The sequence below is a fragment of the Rhineura floridana genome, chromosome 1 (assembly GCF_030035675.1).
Source record: "Rhineura floridana isolate rRhiFlo1 chromosome 1, rRhiFlo1.hap2, whole genome shotgun sequence".
NCBI classification, from domain to species: domain Eukaryota; kingdom Metazoa; phylum Chordata; class Lepidosauria; order Squamata; family Rhineuridae; genus Rhineura; species Rhineura floridana.
In genome coordinates this window covers 203,790,433-203,810,541 of record NC_084480.1, presented here as the reverse complement: position 1 = coordinate 203,810,541, position 20,109 = coordinate 203,790,433, and the positions used below count along the sequence as shown (strand labels likewise).

Genomic DNA, 20,109 nt, shown 5'->3' with positions numbered 1-20,109 from the left:
CAAGGAATTTTGGCAAGCTACATCAATTCAAGAACCAACAGGGCAGTTCTGATTCCATGTAAATTGAGCAAAGCTTGAAGCCTGGCTCTGACAAAGCTTGTATTACTTTCCAAGCCTTTCCTTTTGAGAACACAGAATACATACAGGCAGAGATTACTAAATTAAGTTTATTTTAGATGCTAAATACAAAGCAAGAGCTGATAATGACACTGATAAAGAGTAGAGATTTGTGGGTACATAAAGCAGATGGAATGGATGCAGCTTAAATAGAATAGTCACCTCTTGATCTATGGGCTCAAAAGAGGCATTTAAAGCCACTCTGAATATGGTTATACATGTAAGGAAAGTAAGTTATTTGGGAATTTCACAAGATTAGTTGCAGGTTACATTGCGGTATGATGTTCTGAAACGTTCCAAACATGTACTGCAGTTTTCGCAGATATATTTATGGTTTAATATTGATACTATATTTAGTATTCCTAAATAGGGAGGGGGGAATCCAAAAGTAAAGCTATCCCCCTCTGCGCAGAGGAATCCAGATTTTAAATCTTCAATTAGAATGTGTTTATATAATACCTAGTTATCAGTAGAGGTACTAATGCTATTTCTTGTGTCTATTTCCTGGGTACACCAATCCAAATGAAAGGAAAAGCACGCTATAGGAATTATATATACTCTTATTATTTTAGAAGTACAGATATACAACCTCTGTCTTTTTCTTCTTCACTTTCAAAGCTTTCCCTTCCATCATGCCGTGGACTAGAAGGAGAACTGTAACTCTCTGAAGAGGTTTCTCCACATGTATCATGTCCCATTGCAATGTCTACATTTGAATCTAGAAGAGATTTCATTTCAGCAAAGATTACTTACTGCTAGACATGGTCAATTAATATGCATATTAAGTTGTGATTTTTTTGCAACACCACCTGCTACCTAGGCACCTAGATATCAGTTCTTTGAAGTCAGTTCTACTTTAACACTGCTACTTTCAAAATAATAGGGAATTTTTAAATCATCCAATAAAAACCTTTACAATTGCACAACATCACTGTGGTGATATATCACTATCCAGTGTCAAGTTTCAAAGAGCTACTTTATGCACAAAAGAGTAAGACTTTTTACTTCCTCTTGGAACACTTAATTTCCCTGCCATTTTACAGTAAGCAACCCATTTCTCCCCTTCCTGGTATGTGCAATTACAGGTAACTGGCGGTGTCCTTAGGTCAGAAAACGGGCTGAAAAAGGCGACTCTGCCAAATGATACATCATTCCTTTGCAAGCAAGCAGCTGCATTGCCTTTTTAGGGTATTTATGTCCCCAAAACACTCAGAGAATACAGCCATTACCCAGATAGCATGGTGCTCGATTCTATGGAGAATCCATTACTTGGCAGCTAGGTATCATGACAACTGCAGGGGGGGGAGGGGGGGAGAAAGACCACTGTCCTCCTAGGGTTGATATAGCAAATGAAAACATTATCCTTCCAGAACAGGAACTCTGACAAAAGTAGAAGACCAGAGTGATTCACAGATGTCAAGAATATACAAGACTTTCCTGCAAGCAGGAAAAATGACAAATGAAAATCTGTGATAAAATATAAATTGGAAAGCTTCTTTGGAAGTCAGATTGCAAAATGACCTGTCTGTATGCATGCAAAGAAGCTGGTTTGTAAATAGTGCTCACACAGTTCACAGGGTAGACTAGCAGATATAAAACTGACTCTAGAAAAAGGAAGGACTCCAGCTCTATCCAGAGGTGGTGGCACTGCAGGCGTACCAATTAGTGCCAAATATGCTAAGATTGTAGTCACCCAACATCTGGAGCTATTGGGATCAAGAAATTGGTCACTATGGCTAGTTACTCTAGTGCAATGGTAGTTGCATCAAGATATGAAGGTAGCAGCAATTCTGTGAGCTTGAGGCTCCAAAACCAGGGAGTCTGGCTTTTAGCTCTTGCTTCTTGGAAGCTTAAGGGTATCCGGCAAAGAATATAAGTATCTTGGCCCATCCTGGTTGGACATAAGGAGTGGTGGCAGAGTACTAATTTGCAGGGTTGGTTTTAGACTGGTCAGTTGGCAAATGCTGGCAACAACAAGAACTGGTTTGAGGGGCTGGCCTTTTTGACAGGTGCAATTACTGGGATATAAATCCATCTCTAGTGGGAGGATACTAGGACTCCTGACTAGAAACCAAGTCTTGCCAACACATCTATTCAATTAGATTGGAAGACAAATTAGCAGAGGGGGATCAATGCAGTGACTCAACAAGGACATCTCCTTCTGGGTCTCCTAAGAAGAACCAGTAGAATCAATTTGCCATTTTTTCAGATCTTGATCTTCAAGATATTTGTATGTTGATTTGGACCTTACTCAGGTATTAATCCCTTAATCAGGTGATTGGAGTTGGGATGGGGGAGGGGAAGAGAAACCATCATCCAAGTCTACATTCTTATGGCAAATAGAGAAGAAGAATTGGAGAAATTTTATGCATGGGAAGAAATTGATCACACACCAAAACAAGATGTGCTGATAATCATGGGGGACTGGAATGCAAAAGTAGGGATCAGAGAAGAACTAGGAATTGTAGGGAAATTGAGCTTAGGGGATAGAAATGAAGCAGGAGAAAGACTTATTGAATTCTGTGAAGCCAATAATTTGTTTCTAGTAAACACATTTTTTGGGCAACCAAAAAGACAACTGTACACGTGGACATCACCAAATGGTCAATATAGGAATCAAACTGATTGTATAATCGGTAGCAGAAGATGGAGTTCTATACTTTCTGCGAAAACAAGACCAGGAGCAGACTGCGGTACAGATCATGAACTGGTCATATCAAAAATCAGAGTAAAGCTAAAGAAGAACAAAAAAGCAATCATAATGCCAAAATACAATTTCAATAACATCCAAGAAGAATATAAAGATCAAATAAGGAACAGATTTGAGGTTTTAAACTTAGTTGACAGAGCACCAGAAGAACTATGGATTGAAGTCAGAGACATTATCAGTGAAAAATGCAAAAAGACAATACCTCTAGTTAAAAAGAGAGAAAGACCTCAATGTATGACTGAAGAAACTCTTAAAATGGTTAAAGAGAGAAGGAAAGCAAAAGGAGATACAAACACCGTCAGAACCCTAAATGCAACAATACAGTAACTAGTACACAGGGACAAAGAGAACTATTACAATAGTTATTGTATAGAAATAGAAGAGGACAACAAAAAGGGTAGAACAAGAGCCCTATTCCAAAAGATTAGAGAAATTAAAGGAAAATTTAAACCAAGGGTAGGGATGCTGAAAAATCAACAGGGGAACACTGACTGACCGAGATGAAATAAAAGGGAGGTGGAAGCAATACACTGAAGAACTCTATAAAAGAGATGCGAGGATGACAGATCCATCTGCGGAGGAACCGTATGATGAAGAACCAGAAATTTTAGAATGTGAGGTGAAAGTTGCTCTTAAAACATTTGGAAGGAACAAATCACCAGGAACAGATGGCATACCAACAGAGTTGCTACAAGCTACTGAGACTGAATCTGTCCAAATTTTGCCTTAATATCCCATGCATATAATGCTTACGTTTCTACAACAAAGGCTCTTACCATACATAGAGCAAGAAATGCCAGACATCCAAGACGGATTTAGAAAGGGAAGAGGCACCAGAGATTATATCGCAAACATATGTTGGATAATGAAATGGAGCAAGGAATTTCAGAAGGAAATCACCCTGTGCTTTATAGGTTACAACAAAGGCTTTGATTGTGTAGATCATGAAAAACTATGGAATGCTTTAAAAGAAATGGGGGTGCCACAGCATTTGATTGTCCTGATGTGCAACCTATACTCTAGACAAGAGGCTACTTTAAGGACAGAATAGGGAGAAACCGATTGGTTTCCAATCGGAAAGTGAGTGAGACAGGGGTGTATTTTATCACCCTACTTGTTTAATCTATATGCAGAACATATCATACAGAAAGTGGGATTGGACCAAGATGAAGGAGGTGTGAAAATCAGAGGGAGCAAGATATGCAGACGATACCATACTCTTAGCAGAAACCAGTAATGATTTGAAACGAATGCTGATGAAAGTTAAAGAGGAAAGCACAAAAGCAGGACTACAGATGAACGCCAAGAAGACTAAAGTAATAACAGAAGATATATGTAACTTTAAAGTTGACAATGAGGACATTGAACTTGTCAAGGATTTTCAACACCTTGGTACAGTCATTAACCAAAATGGAGACAATAGTCAAGAAATCAGAAGAAGGCGAGGGCTGGCGAGGGCAGCTATGAGAGAACTAGAAATGGTCCTCAAATGCAAAGATGTATCACTGAACACTAAAGTCAGGATCATTCAGACCATGGTATTCCCGATCTCTATGTATGTATGTGAAAGTTGGACAGTGAAAAAAGCGGGTAAGAGAAAAACCAACTCATTTGAAATGTAGTGTTGGAGGAGAGCTTTGTGCATACCATGGATGGCAAAAAAGATAAATAATTGGGTGTTAGAACAAATTAAACCAGAACTATCACTAGAAGCTGAAATGATGAAACTGAGGTTGCCATACTTTGGACCCATGAGAAGACATGATTCACTAGAAAAGACAATAATGCTTGGAAAAACAGAAGGGAGTAGAAAAAGAGGAAGGTCAAACGAGATGGATTGATTCCATAAAGGAAGCCACAGACCTGAACTTACAAGGTCTGAACAGCGTGGTTCACAACAGATGCTATTGGAGGTCTCCAATTCATAGGGTCACCATAAGTCATAATCAACTTGAAGGCACATAACAATAACCACCAATTTTACTGATGGAAGCTAGACTTTGGACATCTCCAAACGCCATAGTAATTGTCAACACACAGAAGCCTGCATAAATGTATTTATTACTGCATAAATCTAACAATTTAAACAGGGTTGGGGAAACCCAGGCTCAGTGAACAAACATGGCCCCCCGAGCCTCTACAAGTGGCTGCAAGACTCTCCTTAGGCCATTTCCTCTCCCAGGCCATAACCCTCACCATTCTTGCTCTGCACTCTTAAGTATATTTGCCTGACAGGAATGTGTCCTTCATCTATGATGCTGCCACTTGCTTTGCTGGATGAAGTGATACCAGTGTATAAAAAACAACTGGAATGTAGCCTACTGTACTAAGGTAAGAGCCACTTCCATTGCTCCACCAAATTTTAACTCTGGTCCTGTCTGTCACTGGTATTGACAATTGAAGGCTGTCCAAGAGAGAATATGGCCCTTGGGCTGAGAAAGTTTCTCTTAAATCAGGGGTGAAGAACCTAACTCCAATGTACTTGAAAAGTCTCCAACTACATTTCCTACCTTTTGCTGTTCCTGGGTGGAGAGGGGCATCTGCAACTCTTACACAGTTAGATCTGATGGTAAACCTGGTGTCAGTTCTCTTTATTTTATCTCTGCATGAGAATACAAACAGAGTTTATTTTCCAAATGGGACTGGTAATAAATTGTTTTGTAAGACTATGAGGTCAGTAAATTCAATTCAAGCTGAAAGACATTCAAGGAAATGGGTTGTGCCATCCAAAACTTAAGTGTTAGAATTTATTACTAATTACTACTATGATTATTGTAACCCAAGTGTTTATTAGAGCAGATCCATACCCATACATTTAAAGCACATTGAATGCACATGCTCAGAGGCACATGTTACCAAATTCTTTCAAGCTACACAGGAAGTAGATTGGACTGTGAAAATGCAAACACAATTTGGGTTAGTCTTTGACAAATTTGTAGGGCGATACAATATCTCAGAGAGGAGGTCAGGTCTCCTGCTCCCCTGGGTGCATTCACTCTAGCTGCCCAATTTCCCTGGTTTTTAAAGTTTGATAGAAATACCCGTTGGTTCTAGGTACATTCTTAAACTGCAAGGTTTTTTGCCTATTTGTGACTTTCTCTGCTTTTTAATCCAGGAGATAAGAGATGGAATCCTGTGCAAGTTTGCTGAAAATGGATTGATCATTTGCATGCTTATTTTCAGTGGGATTTACTCCCCAGCAATCATGCTTAGGATAGGTGAAACTGACCACAGGGGATGGGGGTGGGGCGGAGGAAGGCAGGTTTGCTCATTTGCATACTTACTGAGTTCAGAGGATTTACTCCCATGCAATCATGCTTAGGATAGGTAAAAAGGACCATGGGGGGAAGGAGAAGAGGGAGGGCTGGAGTGGGCAGGGGAGGAGGAAGAGGGGAGGGAAGGAGGAGGGGAAAGGCAGGTCTGATCATTTGCATGCTTGTTGAGTTCAATGGGATTTACTCCCGTGCAATCATGCTTAAGATAGGTAAAACTCTCCATGGGGAAGGGGGAGGGGGAAGGAGGGGATTGGAAGGGGCAAGGAGGGGGGATAGAAGGGAGGAGGAAGGAAGGGTAGGTTTGATCTTTTGCATGCTTTTTGAGTTCAGTGGGATTTACTCTTGTGTAATCATGCTTAGGATAGGTAAATGACCTGGGGGAGGGGCAGAGAGGGGAGGAGGAGGGCAGGAAGGGGAAAAGATTGGGTGGGTGGGCACTAGGCAGAGGGGAATTCCCTTTCCCTTGGAAAACACAAACAGTATCATTGTTTTTCAGCTTCTCCCCCACCTTTTTATTCTACAGCAAGCACATGTACCTTGTCACCCAAATTTAAACCAAAGCTGTCCCTGGCCACATCCACACCAACCCTTAATTTCCCTTTAGACAGTCATGGCTTCCCCCCTGAGAAGTGTAGTTAGTGAAGGGTGCTGAGAGCTGCTAGGAGACGCCCTGTTCCCCTTCACAGAGCTTCAAGCAGAGCGGTTGACTGTTAAGCCACTCTGGCCACTGGAGTTCTGTCAGCGGAATAGGAGGCTCCTCTCAGCACTCTTTACAAACTACACTTCCCAGGATTCTTTTGGGGAAGCCATGACTGTCTAAAGTGAAATAAAGGTCTGGTGTGGGTGTGGCCCCGATTAGCCAAGCAGCTAAGAGTGGCATTTAGAACACTGACAGTTGGTTCTTACTGAGCATGCCCAGGCTTATCATTGACTTTAATGCTAGATTTCTTAAATTTCTCAGCCAGGCATTTTTTTTAACTTTTAAACTGCAGTAGATGAAGGTCAGAGTATGGGGCAAGGTCAGTAATAGGATGACAGGTACTCTGTGAACATGGCTGATTTTTAATTAATTTCAACAGATTATGAGAACTGTGACACAAAAAAGTCAAAAAGGGGTCTGAGGTTCCCCCCCCCCTTTTTACAGTTTGAACTCTCTATTCTCTCTGACTGTTTTGTATATCGCCATGAAAATTTAGAGGGTTGTTAAGCAAGCATTTCTGAGTTCAGGAGTATAAGTTTTGTAAGGTTTTGTTTTGAAATGAGCTTATGGGGAGCATCAGAATGGTGTTTCCCCCCCTCAATTTAAGATTGCGCAATGCGAAAAATCCATGCTGGCTATAGTATACAGCCACTATTGCGGCTGTATAATATAGTGCATTATTTTAAAATAATAATATTTTGTATGTATATGGACACCTCTAGTGAGTCTATTAGATAATATGTCAACATCTGCATGACAGACCTGGTTTCCACATCATGGTAGGCCACAATAAGGGCACATCCACACCACACATTTAAAGCACATTTATGCCACTTTAACAGTCACAGCTTCTCCCAAAGAATCTTGAGAACTGCAGTTTGTTAAGGATCTTGCAAATTGTACCCCTGTGAGGTAAACTACAGTTCCCAGGATTTGTGGCGGGCGGGCGGCACAATTACTATAAAGTGGTATTAATGTGCTGTAAAAATAGGGAGTGGATGCAACCTACGAAATAAACCATTACTTACTGTGAATGAGCATCATGCTCAAGCATGCTGCTCAATCACTCCCACTATGCTCTGCCCAGCTTGGGAATAGGATGAAACAGACCACAAACTCAGGTAAACTTGAGTAAACCAGTGCTCGTTGTCTGTTTCTTTCCAAACAAACCACAAGTGGAAACCATGGTTTATTCTTGGTTTTCCATTTGTAGTTTTAGTTCTGAAAAAGATAATTAGTGTTCAGTTTTCTTCTAACAGAAACCAATAAAAATGATTTTGCACTTAACGGCCATATTTTGATAAACACATACGCAATATTCTGGTTCTTTTAAAAGTCAAGTTAGTACCTACTTTTCTGGTTGCAGTTTTCCTTTCTTCTTGCTTATTACAGGCAAACTTCTCTTCTCTCCTGTATACTAGATGACAAAATAGCAGATCAAAAGCCTCCCACTTCAGAGATGAACTATCTTTACAACTGCATTTAGGCCAAAGGAACTTTGACACCAAGTTATTCTCCTCCCATATGACAATTGGTTATTCAGAATACCATGTACCAGTTCTCACAATTTGCTAGGTTTATGTCCTGCTGGTGCAGGTACACTCAAGGCACCTTTTTGTAATAACTGAGCCTATATGGATATCTGCAATTAATCTTTACTACAGTGCTTCTTTGCAAGTTCTATCTAAGCTTAAACACCCAGCGTTTCCATTGCTTAAGATGTAGATATGAAGTGCAGAAGATGAGAACCACACAGAAAGGGCTTCACTGCTTCAAATCACGGATATTCAACTAGTGCGCTGTGGGCAGCACCTGGCTTGTAAGAGGGGATGCAGACCTCATAACATTAATCCTTAATTTGTACAGGGAATGGCACAACCCAGTTCAAAATCGGAAGAAAAGCAGACAATGATTTTGGTTTCAGCTTCATAATCATTACTTCTCACCCTCATTCAGATGAATATCACTGCCCAAGTAAAAACAAAAGGTACAGAGTCATATGTTTATTATGAACTGTCATGTCCATTCCATGAAAATTTGGAAATGCTGTAAAAATCTCTAGGGCGTTTTTGTGCCCCATGTGTCCTGCCCCACCCTCTGCTTTACTCCTTTTCCACTTTTGAAATAGTATCCCCAGTACTTGCCACTCAATCTACAGAAATAAGGTGCTTGTCATCTTTTAAAGTTGTTAAAAGTGGTGTAATTAACCAATAACAACTGCAACTACAAAAACATTAAAAATGAAACACATGAATTCAATGAGGTAATATTTACTTTCATGACACATGAAATAAATACCTGATCAAGTAATGCACAATGCTCTGGATGCTGCTGAAGGGTACAGCTTTTTCTTCTCCAGTCTGCCACACCGTTGTGTTCAGAATTTATGTTGAAGCCATCAAGTGAAGAACATTTTGTAGTAACTGTGCTGTTATAAGAGATACATAAGGTTATGTCACTGAAGGTAAGCAAAAAAGCAAGGAGGGAAGTGTCAAGAATGCCTGGTTTGAAAGGGTGTCAGCTAAAATAGTTCTGTGGGAAAGAATTGTGGGGAAAACATCTTGCCTGAATTAGGGCCTCTGAGAGGCCATGAGACTGTCAGTTCTCACAACTGAACTCAGTTGATTAAGCAGTAAACAAGAAGACCTGCTTATCAGCCGAGACTGGTACCTCAAGGCTATAGGCCTGGGAGGGTTGGAGAAGTACGTGACCGTTAGGTGCAAAAGCTCCAGAAGATTTCATCATCAGAAAGCCCCCTGATGGACTAATTAATTCCTGGCTATTGCTGGGCTTTCCCCCATAAAAATAGAACCAAGACTTTAGGTCTTTGTTCCCCAATGTTCCTTGGTGCTACCTGATGCTGGGGTCCCATCTTCCATCTGCTATCCGGGCTATACATCTGAGGAGATGTGGAACCATGATGTTACTCTGCTGATTTACCTATATTGTGTGAATATAGATTGGACTAGACAGCTTTGTTATTTTTTATCTGTGACTTGAACACAGCCTTTTGTATTTTAACCTAACCCTTGGAGGTGTTTGGTTTAAGGAATTAGTTTGATGCTCTATTTTGTACTTATAGTTCATTTTAATAAAGCTACCTCTTTACCAAGGTGTGTTCATTTCAGGCGGAAATTGGCTCTGAATCTAGCACTTTGGCCAACTAGCCACAGATTACCATATAGTTGGGTATTTTCCCTTAAGGCTCCAGGATAAGGAGTGCAGATTTGGCTCTTGTCTTTTGGAATCCTTGGCAGGTCTATTTCTGGCACTTTGGGTTTCCCCTTTGCCCAGGTTTAAGGGTGATGGCAGTCTACCCACTTTGAAGAGTTGTTCTTTGTTTAACTCAGCCCTGGGAAAGGAGGCACAGGTTGTGCCTAGCTGGGATCAATTGCCCTGGACTTGGGAGTTGACCCCAGTGGGAACTTGCAAGTTCTCGACAGGAAGCACCCAAAAACACTCCAGCCAAAGAGAGGAAAACCCTCAAGGTGAGAAACCAGCAGAGAGTGCAAATCGGGATTTTTCTTGCAGCCCAATGTCAAGGGCAATCTACTTATTAATTCCTGGCTGTCGCTGGGCTTTTTCCTATAAGAATACGATTCAGACCTTAGCCTTTGTTCCCCACTGTTCCTATAGTTGCTGATGCTACCAAGGTAGGGTTCCATCTTCCATCCACTATCCAGGCTATACATCTCTGGGGAGATGTGGAACCATGAAGCTATTTTGCTGTTTAGCTCTTTGCAAGTATAGACTAGGCTAGACAATTTTATTATTTTGTTTTGTAACTGTAACTCTCTGTATTTTACCTAGCCCTCAAGGGTGTGGATTTTAAGGAACCATTTTGCTATTTATTTACCAGGGAGTGTTCATTTCAGGACAGGATTTGGCTCTGAACCCAATACTTTGGCCAATTAACCATGGACTACCGTATATTTAGACGTTTTGCCTAAGGCTCCAAGAGTGCACCTTTGGCTCTTGTCTGTTGGAATCCTTGGCAGGTCTAATTCTGGCACTCTGGGTTTCCCCATGGCTCAGACTGGATGACCAGATTAAGGGGTGGTAGCAGTCTACCTACCTTACAGGGTTGATGTTGGTTTACACAACCCTAGTAAGGGGAGGCACAAGTTTGTGCCTTGCCAGGATCAATTGCCCTGGGTTTGGGAATTGAGTCCTGGGACTGAACTGGGAGCGGTTTATGACATATATAACACCATTAAAATAAGTTACAGAGTAAATTCTGAAACATCAACAAATACATACATATATCTGCTCAAAATGAACAAAACAACACTCTGCATAATGCCAGCCAAAAACTACAATTATTTGCACAAGGTATTCTGAGTCATTTATTTTAATCCTTTCTATCTATTCTCTTTGTTATGGTTTATCTTAACCAGCTAATATAGTTCTGTAAAAATTTCCTTTGTCTGAGTGTATGTGTAACCAGTGTAAGATTTTGAGAAGTTTTCAGTGTTTATTTTTCATTTTGGTTGTCCTTTCCCTTTTTAAGTTTTTGGCCAGTGTTATGCAGAGTGTTTTGTTCATTTTGAGCAGATATATGTAAGTATTTGTTGCTATTCAGAATTTACTCTGTAATTGATTTTAATGGTGCTTACAGTGGGGAGGAGAGCCTGGCTGGGAGTCCAGAGTCTGTGAATTCAAATCCCCACTCGTGTCTCCTGGGTGTCAAGCGCCAGCTAAAGATCACCCCCACAGGGAATGGCTCAGGGGTTACATGTCCTGTCAACCTGTGCAGCTGTGGGCAAGCTGCATAGTCCCAAGGAGCCCAGTTGCCCCCCAGCTGGCAGTTGCAGACAAGGAAGGGGCTGGCTTGTGCAGATGTAGCAAGCTGAGCAGGCCCTTGCCAGTTGGAGAGGACTAGCCTCAGAGGGAGGCAATGGTAAACCCCCTCTGAATACCACTTACCATGAACACCCTATTCATAGGGTAGCCATAAGTCGGGATCGACTTGAAGGCAGTCCATTTCCATTTTTTATATATATAAGGGTTGTGTCAACACCCAAAACGTGTTGGGCTGAAATAAAAATTCCTATTTGCACTCTTTGCTGTCTGCTGGTTTGGCAGCTTGAGGATTTTCCTCTTTGGCTGGAGTGTCACTGAAGGTACCTCCCACCCTTTAGTTCATCAAGGGAAATAAAAATGGTTTTCTCCCTCAAGACCAGTTGTTTGCAGGGTGGATAAAAATAAATGCTTTAAAAAATAATAATAAATAATAATAATAATAATAAAAATGGATTTTTAAAATTTGGATTTTTTTATTTAAAATTCATAGTAAATTTCAATCTTATTACAAATGTTAAATCTACACATACAGTCTTATAAAAATAAACTAATGGCTCTATCATACTTACACATATTGGGTTACCTATCAATCATTCATTTCAACATGGGCATTCATTTCAGTTTTTTACCTTTTGAAAATGTCTCTGCCCAGTTTAACTACAAACTCTCGCTTCTTGGAAGTTCTGGATGTATGTGATGGTTGGCCACACAAGGCAAAGGAATTAGGACAGAAACAATATAGAAAAGGACAGCTACAAGCAGAGTAGAAAGGAACAGTGGAGAGGACTGGAAAGAAACAAGGGAAGTCATAGTACAGACAGAGCTTCTACTTTCTATATTCCTCCATGCTTTTGCCACTGAAGAACTGTCATGCCTTTTGGGCGTAAGAGAAACTCTATCTGGGAATATTTTGAAGAAATTCCTTCCATGAACAAAAAAAAACTTCCCTGGGCAAAACAGCAGCAGTTGAAAAAGCAGGAAAATTTGTATGAATAAAATGACAGTGGGCGTGGGGAAGATGAAATCTAGTTGTAGACATTTTAAGAGCAATGTATGTTTAGTGTTGTGATGACTTGTCTGTTAAGAGTTAATAAAACTAGAAGGTAAAAACAAGAGTTTATGGACAGCCATCAATCAGCTGGCAACCCAGAAAACTGCTGTAACTGCAATGTTAAAACATTGATGTAACTTTTATGTAATATTTAAGATTTAGTTTAATAAAACGTAAGTGCTGTTGCGTTTGTGATTTAGTTCGTAACATTCCTAATGTACAGCTGCTACACCTGAAATATTATGTGGTATTTCCTACATTAATAAAAATCAAGTTATTTAAACAATTACACAACGTGTGCCCTCTTTGTAAAATGCTATTGACTTGTGAATTAGCATGTTTTAGCAATCGGATCTGCACTATTGTTTAAGAACTATAAGTGACAAACTTGATTTAAATCAAGGGTTTTTCTTAGTCATTTAAATCAATTATGTAAATCAATCCACCCTGGTTGTTTTTACTAGATTTCAGAGACTATGTTTCTGTGTATAGACTGCACTAGTACAAAGTGGCAAAAGACACTAATCTGTGCATTTGGCACAAAGTCGCACCTGCATTTGCCCATCCACTGATTTCACCTCCCTCAGCTGCTATACTGCCTTTGAGCCTTTTAAAACTTTGAGAATCTTGCAAACAGGCAGCAGCACATATTGTTTCTGCTAGTCTTAAAAAAGCTAGGTGAGCAAGTGTGTGCAAGCTAATTAGTGCATACCAGTAGAACTGTGATTTTTTTCTGTTGAAAGAGCATTGCACCCAAGCTAATATGGGTTACTACACCAGAGGTGGTCTTGAAGTCACGGCTGCAAAGATTTAGATGGTGGGTACACGTGCAAGCAGAAAGCCACTGAGACAGATTGTCAAGCACACAGTTACATGCAAAACTATGGAACCATAGCTCACTCAGGAATTCCTTTTAACATTTGCTTGTGTACAGTTCTTCAAATGACTCTGTGAAGGAATAGAACTTTCAGCTATTTTGTGTTGGTTTTTGATTGTAAAATGGTTGCTCTTGGCTTTAAAGACACTCGTGCATAGGGGAATCAAAAATTCACAGGAAGGTTAAAAGTACAGGGGGATAATTTGCTCAGAAAGTTGTTTATCTTCTTACGTTACAGAATTTGAAAGTGCAGAATCTTTTACATTGAAATTCATTAACCTTTAGAAACTGTTTAGATATCTATATTGGAATTCCAGTATGAATTTTTTTTCTAAAGAAGCGTAACAGTAAGTGATAAGATTGTATTATATTTTGGTTTCTAAAATATATTTTTCTTATCTGAGGTCCTAACCATTATTTACATTTTTTTAATAGAACATAAATATTTGGCCATACTAAACATTTAAATGTGCCTGTCTGTTACATTTGTAGGAGCACTTATTGGCAGTGGTCTAGAAGTGAGAGAAAGAAGTGCTTTCCTTATATTTATACTGTTAAGTTTATCCTACGGAAATTTAAAAACGGATGTTTATATTAATTCGTAATTGCATGTTTTCCTTTAACTCTGTTCTTTTTAAGTTGTATTTGGTTAACGCAGTAAAACTTTTTTCCTTTGTGCTGAATCATACACAACCATGTAAGTTATTGTATAAGGACATTATCTTCCATTAAGTAATTAAATCATAGTAATGTTAACATTCTTGAACTGATAATTTATAATTTATCTATTTTTATTATAGTAACATGTACAAAGGATTTTTGTTGTAAAGAAAATGTTATTTTTTAAAAAATGTGTTGCTGAGGAAGTTTTGTTCAGGAGGATCAAAGATCTACTCTAAGAACTTGGTAATTAAGGAAAATAGAAATTTAATCAAGACTATATTCCTTAATTGGCTGGAGGGGGGATGAAATATTGTATGTAAGACAAGCTAGAAAATACAGTCAGAAGGCTATAGAATCAGAAATTTAAAGCGCTAGAATTGAAGAGCTGTATAACAAAAGAGAGAGCTGGAACTCTAGAAAGTTGGGCACTACAGCAAGAACAAGCACAGAGAACACCACCAAAGAACCCAGGAGCTGAACTGAGGGATGCAAAGTGTTGTAGTGACTTGGCTAGGGAAATAGGCTAGAATAGGAATAGCTGGGTGTGTTTATCTGTTTATTTTTTTATTTGCTCTTATGGGTAACTACTGAAGCTCTAAAAAATTATATTCTAGAACAATTTTCTCACATCTTTTTACCCTTACTAAAGATTTTAGTACAAAACTAGTTTGTTTTGGACAACCTTTGTCTGATGCCATGTTATTCACCTCAAAAACAAATGCCATAACAGTCTATCTGGTATTGAGAGTAGGCTGGGCCAGTTAAAGTCCAGAGGATTAAAGGGCTGTTTTGTGGAGGTAGCCATGGAAAAATAGAGATATTCACTTGGTGGCAGCAGTGAAGTCAACAAGGACGGGTTGATTTAGCTGGTTTGTCTCCGTTCCCAAGGTGCAGGATTTAGCCCTTATGTTCACACGTCATTTCAAGATGCTTGGACCAATTATATGTTGAAAGAAAATTTTGTACTGTAGCAAAAATTTCCTGAAACTAAACATAGACCTACAATTTGCCACAAGAGTTAATAATTATTTCACAACTGTATGATAGAACTCATATTTCTCCCCTTACAAAAATCAAGCATTAAATTAATTAGATTTAAATGAGAAAAGAACAAGCACCTACTTGGTAACAGGACACTTCCCAGTGTGTTTCTTATGAACTGCTGTGTGCTGTATCATTTCTGGGTAAGAAATAACAGAAAAACATGATTAAGTTAATTTTAATTAATCAGAAATCCTCTTCCAAACTGAATTATGCTTTCAATATTTTGACAGGACTGGAATATCCCCAAAAGATCACAGAGCCCCCCAATCTTTGTGTGCCAGGGACATATCTGAAAATCAAAGAAACTGCTGTGGGCACCGCAAAATGCCCATTTCACAGAAGAAAAAAGTCTGATGCTCAGAACGCCCTCAAAAACAGGCACAATACTGAGCTTTGTTGGACTTCCGGGAAGGGTGACTTAGCCTGTGCCTGCTTTTGAGACGGGCTCCTGCCTCAAAAGAAGCTTATTCAGATATATCAGTCAGTTTTTTCTTTTTTTTTTGACTGATTAAACTTCTCCCGGGTAGGGAGAAACGAAGAGATTAACCTCAAAGCCTATTTTTGTTGGGACGACCAGATCTCATTAATTTATGGGACGAGGTCCAGCCGACGAAGGTGGGACGGATTTTCAACAGCAAGCTCTATCTGTTAAAGCGAACGTTCATCTTATCTTCTAAGAGAGAACGCACTAACAGGCAAGCACCCTTCTTTCTATATTTTTCTTTTACTTGACTTAAATTGTTGCTGTTTAAAAGAGATTTGCCAGATTGATCGGTTTTTGACATCTCACTGGGGAGCCATAACTTCTCTCTGCTACGCACTAATTAATAGCTTATCTCTGTTTTTGTTGCAAAAAGCTGTCCTGGATTTGCATTCTAAAGATATACACAGAAGAGGGATTTCTATTCCAGATTTTTATTTTGAAGAATATTATACTGTCTGAGACTACTCTCTTTTTGGTCTATTTTATTTTGACGAATCTGTTTCTTGACGACTGCCATTAATTGTTTCGATCCTGGGAACTGCATTTTGTTTACTTAACTATGGAGAGATAAGGCTGTCTGCTCTGTTTATACTGTGATGTCACCAAGTTTGGAGTATTAACCCAATTGTTGCTGAAATAAGAAGTGGTTTTCCTATATTTTTCTTTTAAAATGGCAATTAAGAAAGTGGCTGAGAATCTGGAAATAACTATGTTTCAGAAAATAATGGATGAGATTGAGATAACGAAACAAAACCTGCGACAGGGTTGTAAGGAGCTGAAAATTGAATTGAGTAAAATGACGCAGGAGATTAAAGATATAGGGGTCCCTGTGAGAGAGGTGACCCTGGAAGGGGTCCCTGTGAGAGAGGAGACCCCGGAGATTGGAACAAACGTGGAACAGGAAAAAGATTTGGAGTCTATGGACTTTAGAAATAAAATCTATTGTTTGGAGACACAGGAGATTAAAGACATAGGGGTCCTTGTGAGAGAGGAGACCCTGGAGACTGGAACAGGGGTCCCTGTGAGAGAGGAGACCCTGGAGACTGGAACAGGGGTCCCTGTGAGAGAGGAGACCCCGGAGATTGGAACAAACGTGGAACAGGAAAAAGATTTGGAGTCTATGGACTTTAGAAATAAAATCTATTGTTTGGAACTCAATGTTATCTCTGAAGAAATTAATGAAGATTCTAGAGATAAAGTTATCAATGGCATGGATAATCTTCTGGACTGGAATGATGTGATGGAGCCCAATATAGAGAAAATTTATGGAATTAACTGCAGCCATGTAACAATGGAAAAACTTTCAAGAGATGACCCAGTGTATTTTGAAAAAAAGAACAGAGATATGATTTTACAGCAGTATTTCAGCAACCTATTCAGAATGGATGGCAAGAAAATATTTGGGATAGAGGTAATTCCCATCAGACTCTTACTATATGACTATGGCTTTGACAGCAAGATTATTATGGAATACTGATAATGGAAGATTGGATACTGAAATTACTGGACTTGGCAAGACTACTGAAGATGGAAGATGGAAAATGGAACTAATGGGGATAATAGAACAATGGCTACTGAAATTACTGAACCTAACAGATTCTGATGTGATGGATTAATTGAAATGTTTATTTTTACTATGGTTATGACAATAAGATTATCATAATTAGTAATGAGATGGATTAATTGATATGCTTATCTGGAAAAAAAAAATTGATAGATATATTTCTTAAAGAATTGAAACCTCTCTTTGACTTTTTGTGGAAAGAATAAAGTAATGTTTATGAGATTTGATGATTAAGTGGGATAACTATTGGAGGAAAGTAATTTTATAATATGACTTAAGAGACAGGATTGTTATATATTATAGACTTATAACTGATCTGATCTTTGACAAATGGGAAGTCAATATTTTACTCTTTATTTTTTATTTTTATTTTTATTTTTATTTTTTATTTTATTTTTTTTGTTTAACTATTTTTGATTTTGTTTTTTGTCTTTGAATGTTTTATGATTTCGTCTTGTATGTTTTATGAAAATTTGAATAAAAATTATTGAAAAAAAAAAAAAAAAAACAGGCACAATACTTATATCCCCCCCTAACAAGACAGAAAGAAAAAAAGCAGCACCCCCCCCCAAAAAAAAGTATTAAAAATCGGGAGGGTCAGGGTTTTTGGTAGACACTGGGGGCATTGCTAGCATCCATGGGTCCATGTTGGCGACCCCAGACATAAAGCAATACTTTAATTATTTATTCTGTTGCATAACTAATCCAAGTGCTACTTGGTTACCACATAAAAAGCCCACTTAGGCTACAGCCAGTATACCTTTGATTTCTTTTCTGTTATGATACTTCATGTAGATTAAGACCAGCTGGTTAAACCCTGATCCATATAGTATCAGGTCAAAAATGTCCTGTTAAGGTGGGAGTTAAGAGCACAACCTCAAAAACAGGATCTTCTGAAGTGATTAGAATCATATGAGAGGAGGTGGTCATTAAGAAATCTTACCCTTCATTCACTGAAGGCTTTAAAGATCAAAACTAACATTTTTAATTAGGCCTGGAAGCCAAATGGGAGCCAGCGAAACTGAAGTAAAATTACGAGCAATATGGTTTGTGCTCCAATACTCTTACTGCTGCATTCTGGATTAGTTGCTGTTTCTGAACACTTTCCAAAGGTAGTCCCACATAAAGCACATTACAATAGTCTAATCCTCCTTGACCTAGAGAATGCAAGCTCATATGGTAAGAGGTGCTCCTGGCTGTAAATCTCTCAGCTTGGTGACAAAATATGAATGCCAATTGCTCTTTCCTTTTCTCCAAATTGAGTGTAGCCTCTCTGGTCTTGTTTGATCACCACCCTCTCACCCACTGGGGCAAATAGGAACCTCACTTTCACTGGCTAGGCCCTCCACCTAGGCATGCAGGAGCAGCGCTGGATGCAAAATGTACAACTGAGTCACAAGGGAGAATACAGAAAGAAGTCATAATTCAACCTTAGAAATTCTGAATACCTAACCATCACCACCTTCCTCCGCCTTGGTTTGAATTTGTGTGGTGTAGTTGTTAAAAGTGTTGGACTAGAACCTGGGAGACCAGGTTTCAAATTGCAACTCAGCCATGAAGCTCACTGGGTGACCTTGGCCCCCTCACTTTCTTAGCCTAACCTACCCCTCAGGACTGTTGTGGGAATAAAATGGGGAGAGGAAGAACTATGTTTACCTCCTTGAGCTCCTTGAGATGAAAGGTGAGATACAAATTTTAAGGTGATATCCAACACATTAGTTCTGCTAATGCAAGGATTTCCACTTGCACAACAGAACTTCTCCTCCCTCTTCTGTCCCTCGAGCCTTCCATAGGGTTGGGGGGAGACCCAGAGCAGATGGGTGCACGTGGAGAGGAGAGGCAAAGTTCCAATGCATAGCCAAGAGTTCTTGTGCTAACCAGGGCTGTGGAGTTGGTACGCCAAACCTTCGACTCCGACTCCTCTATTTTTCTACTGTCCGACTCTGACTCCACCCAAAATTGCTTCCAACTCCACAGCCCTGGAAAGGGCTGTAAATGTCTTTTTAAAATGGAAGCTCTCATAGGAGCATTTTTATCGCTGCCTGAATATGCGCTGATCTTGGCATCACAGCATTTGTCTTCATCTGGGTCCTGTGTCATACATTGACACACAAAATGTTTTCCATCTTGAGTTATGGTGAAATGCTCAACTACAGCTGACTTCATGGGAAGCTTCTTTGACATTTTGAATTTATATTTAAAAAAATTTGTCAATCAAAATTTATTTTGAAGCCGGAGTCGGAACATTTCTACTGACTCCGACTCCACCCAAAATTGCTTCCGACTCCCGACTCCACAGTCCTGGTGCTAACAGAACTACTTTGCTGCATGCAGCCCTGAATAAATAAACCGAAGTATCTAGTCTATCACCTAGTCCAGATAGCGTCCAAGGATTCAGACTACCATTCCAGAACTGGATAAAGATGAGAAATAGCACTGGAGCAGTGGGTGAATCCACTTTGAGTTTTAGTCCAAACTTTAAAGAAGCTGCCCAAGGTGCCGAAACCTATTCCCAGAATAGTTTCAGCACCCTGGACAGCTCCTTGAAAGTTTGAACTAAAACCTGGAGCAGATTTACTGCCCCACTGACATTGTAGCAACAAGTCTCCACTGCATAGGAGACATGACAGAACTGTGCAGCACCCCTCAGACTAAGGATGGGGCACTCTCTCAGCAACACTTTCTGAGACTCACACTACAAGAAAGACTGGAACCATTGTGAAACACTGTCCCCAGCGCAGTTCTCCATATATTACAAGGCAAAACAGTACACATCCTGTACTGATCCAAGCCTTGTTGCCTTCCATTCAAGACTGCCTAC

At 39.5% G+C, this 20,109-nt stretch overlaps 1 protein-coding gene across 1 annotated transcript in view; it reads right to left on the bottom strand.

Moving 5' to 3' along the window:
• ZCCHC2 (zinc finger CCHC-type containing 2) overlaps positions 1-20,109 on the bottom strand; it is a 42,570-nt gene that overhangs the window by 4,825 nt on the left and 17,636 nt on the right. Inside the window, exons 8-12 of the mRNA XM_061590301.1 lie at positions 15,319-15,376; positions 9,101-9,230; positions 8,155-8,219; positions 5,338-5,429; positions 707-835 (exon numbers count right to left, since the gene is read on the bottom strand). Coding sequence (XP_061446285.1) covers positions 707-835; positions 5,338-5,429; positions 8,155-8,219; positions 9,101-9,230; positions 15,319-15,376 — 474 coding nt within the window. The remainder of the gene's footprint in view (positions 1-706; positions 836-5,337; positions 5,430-8,154; positions 8,220-9,100; positions 9,231-15,318; positions 15,377-20,109) is intronic.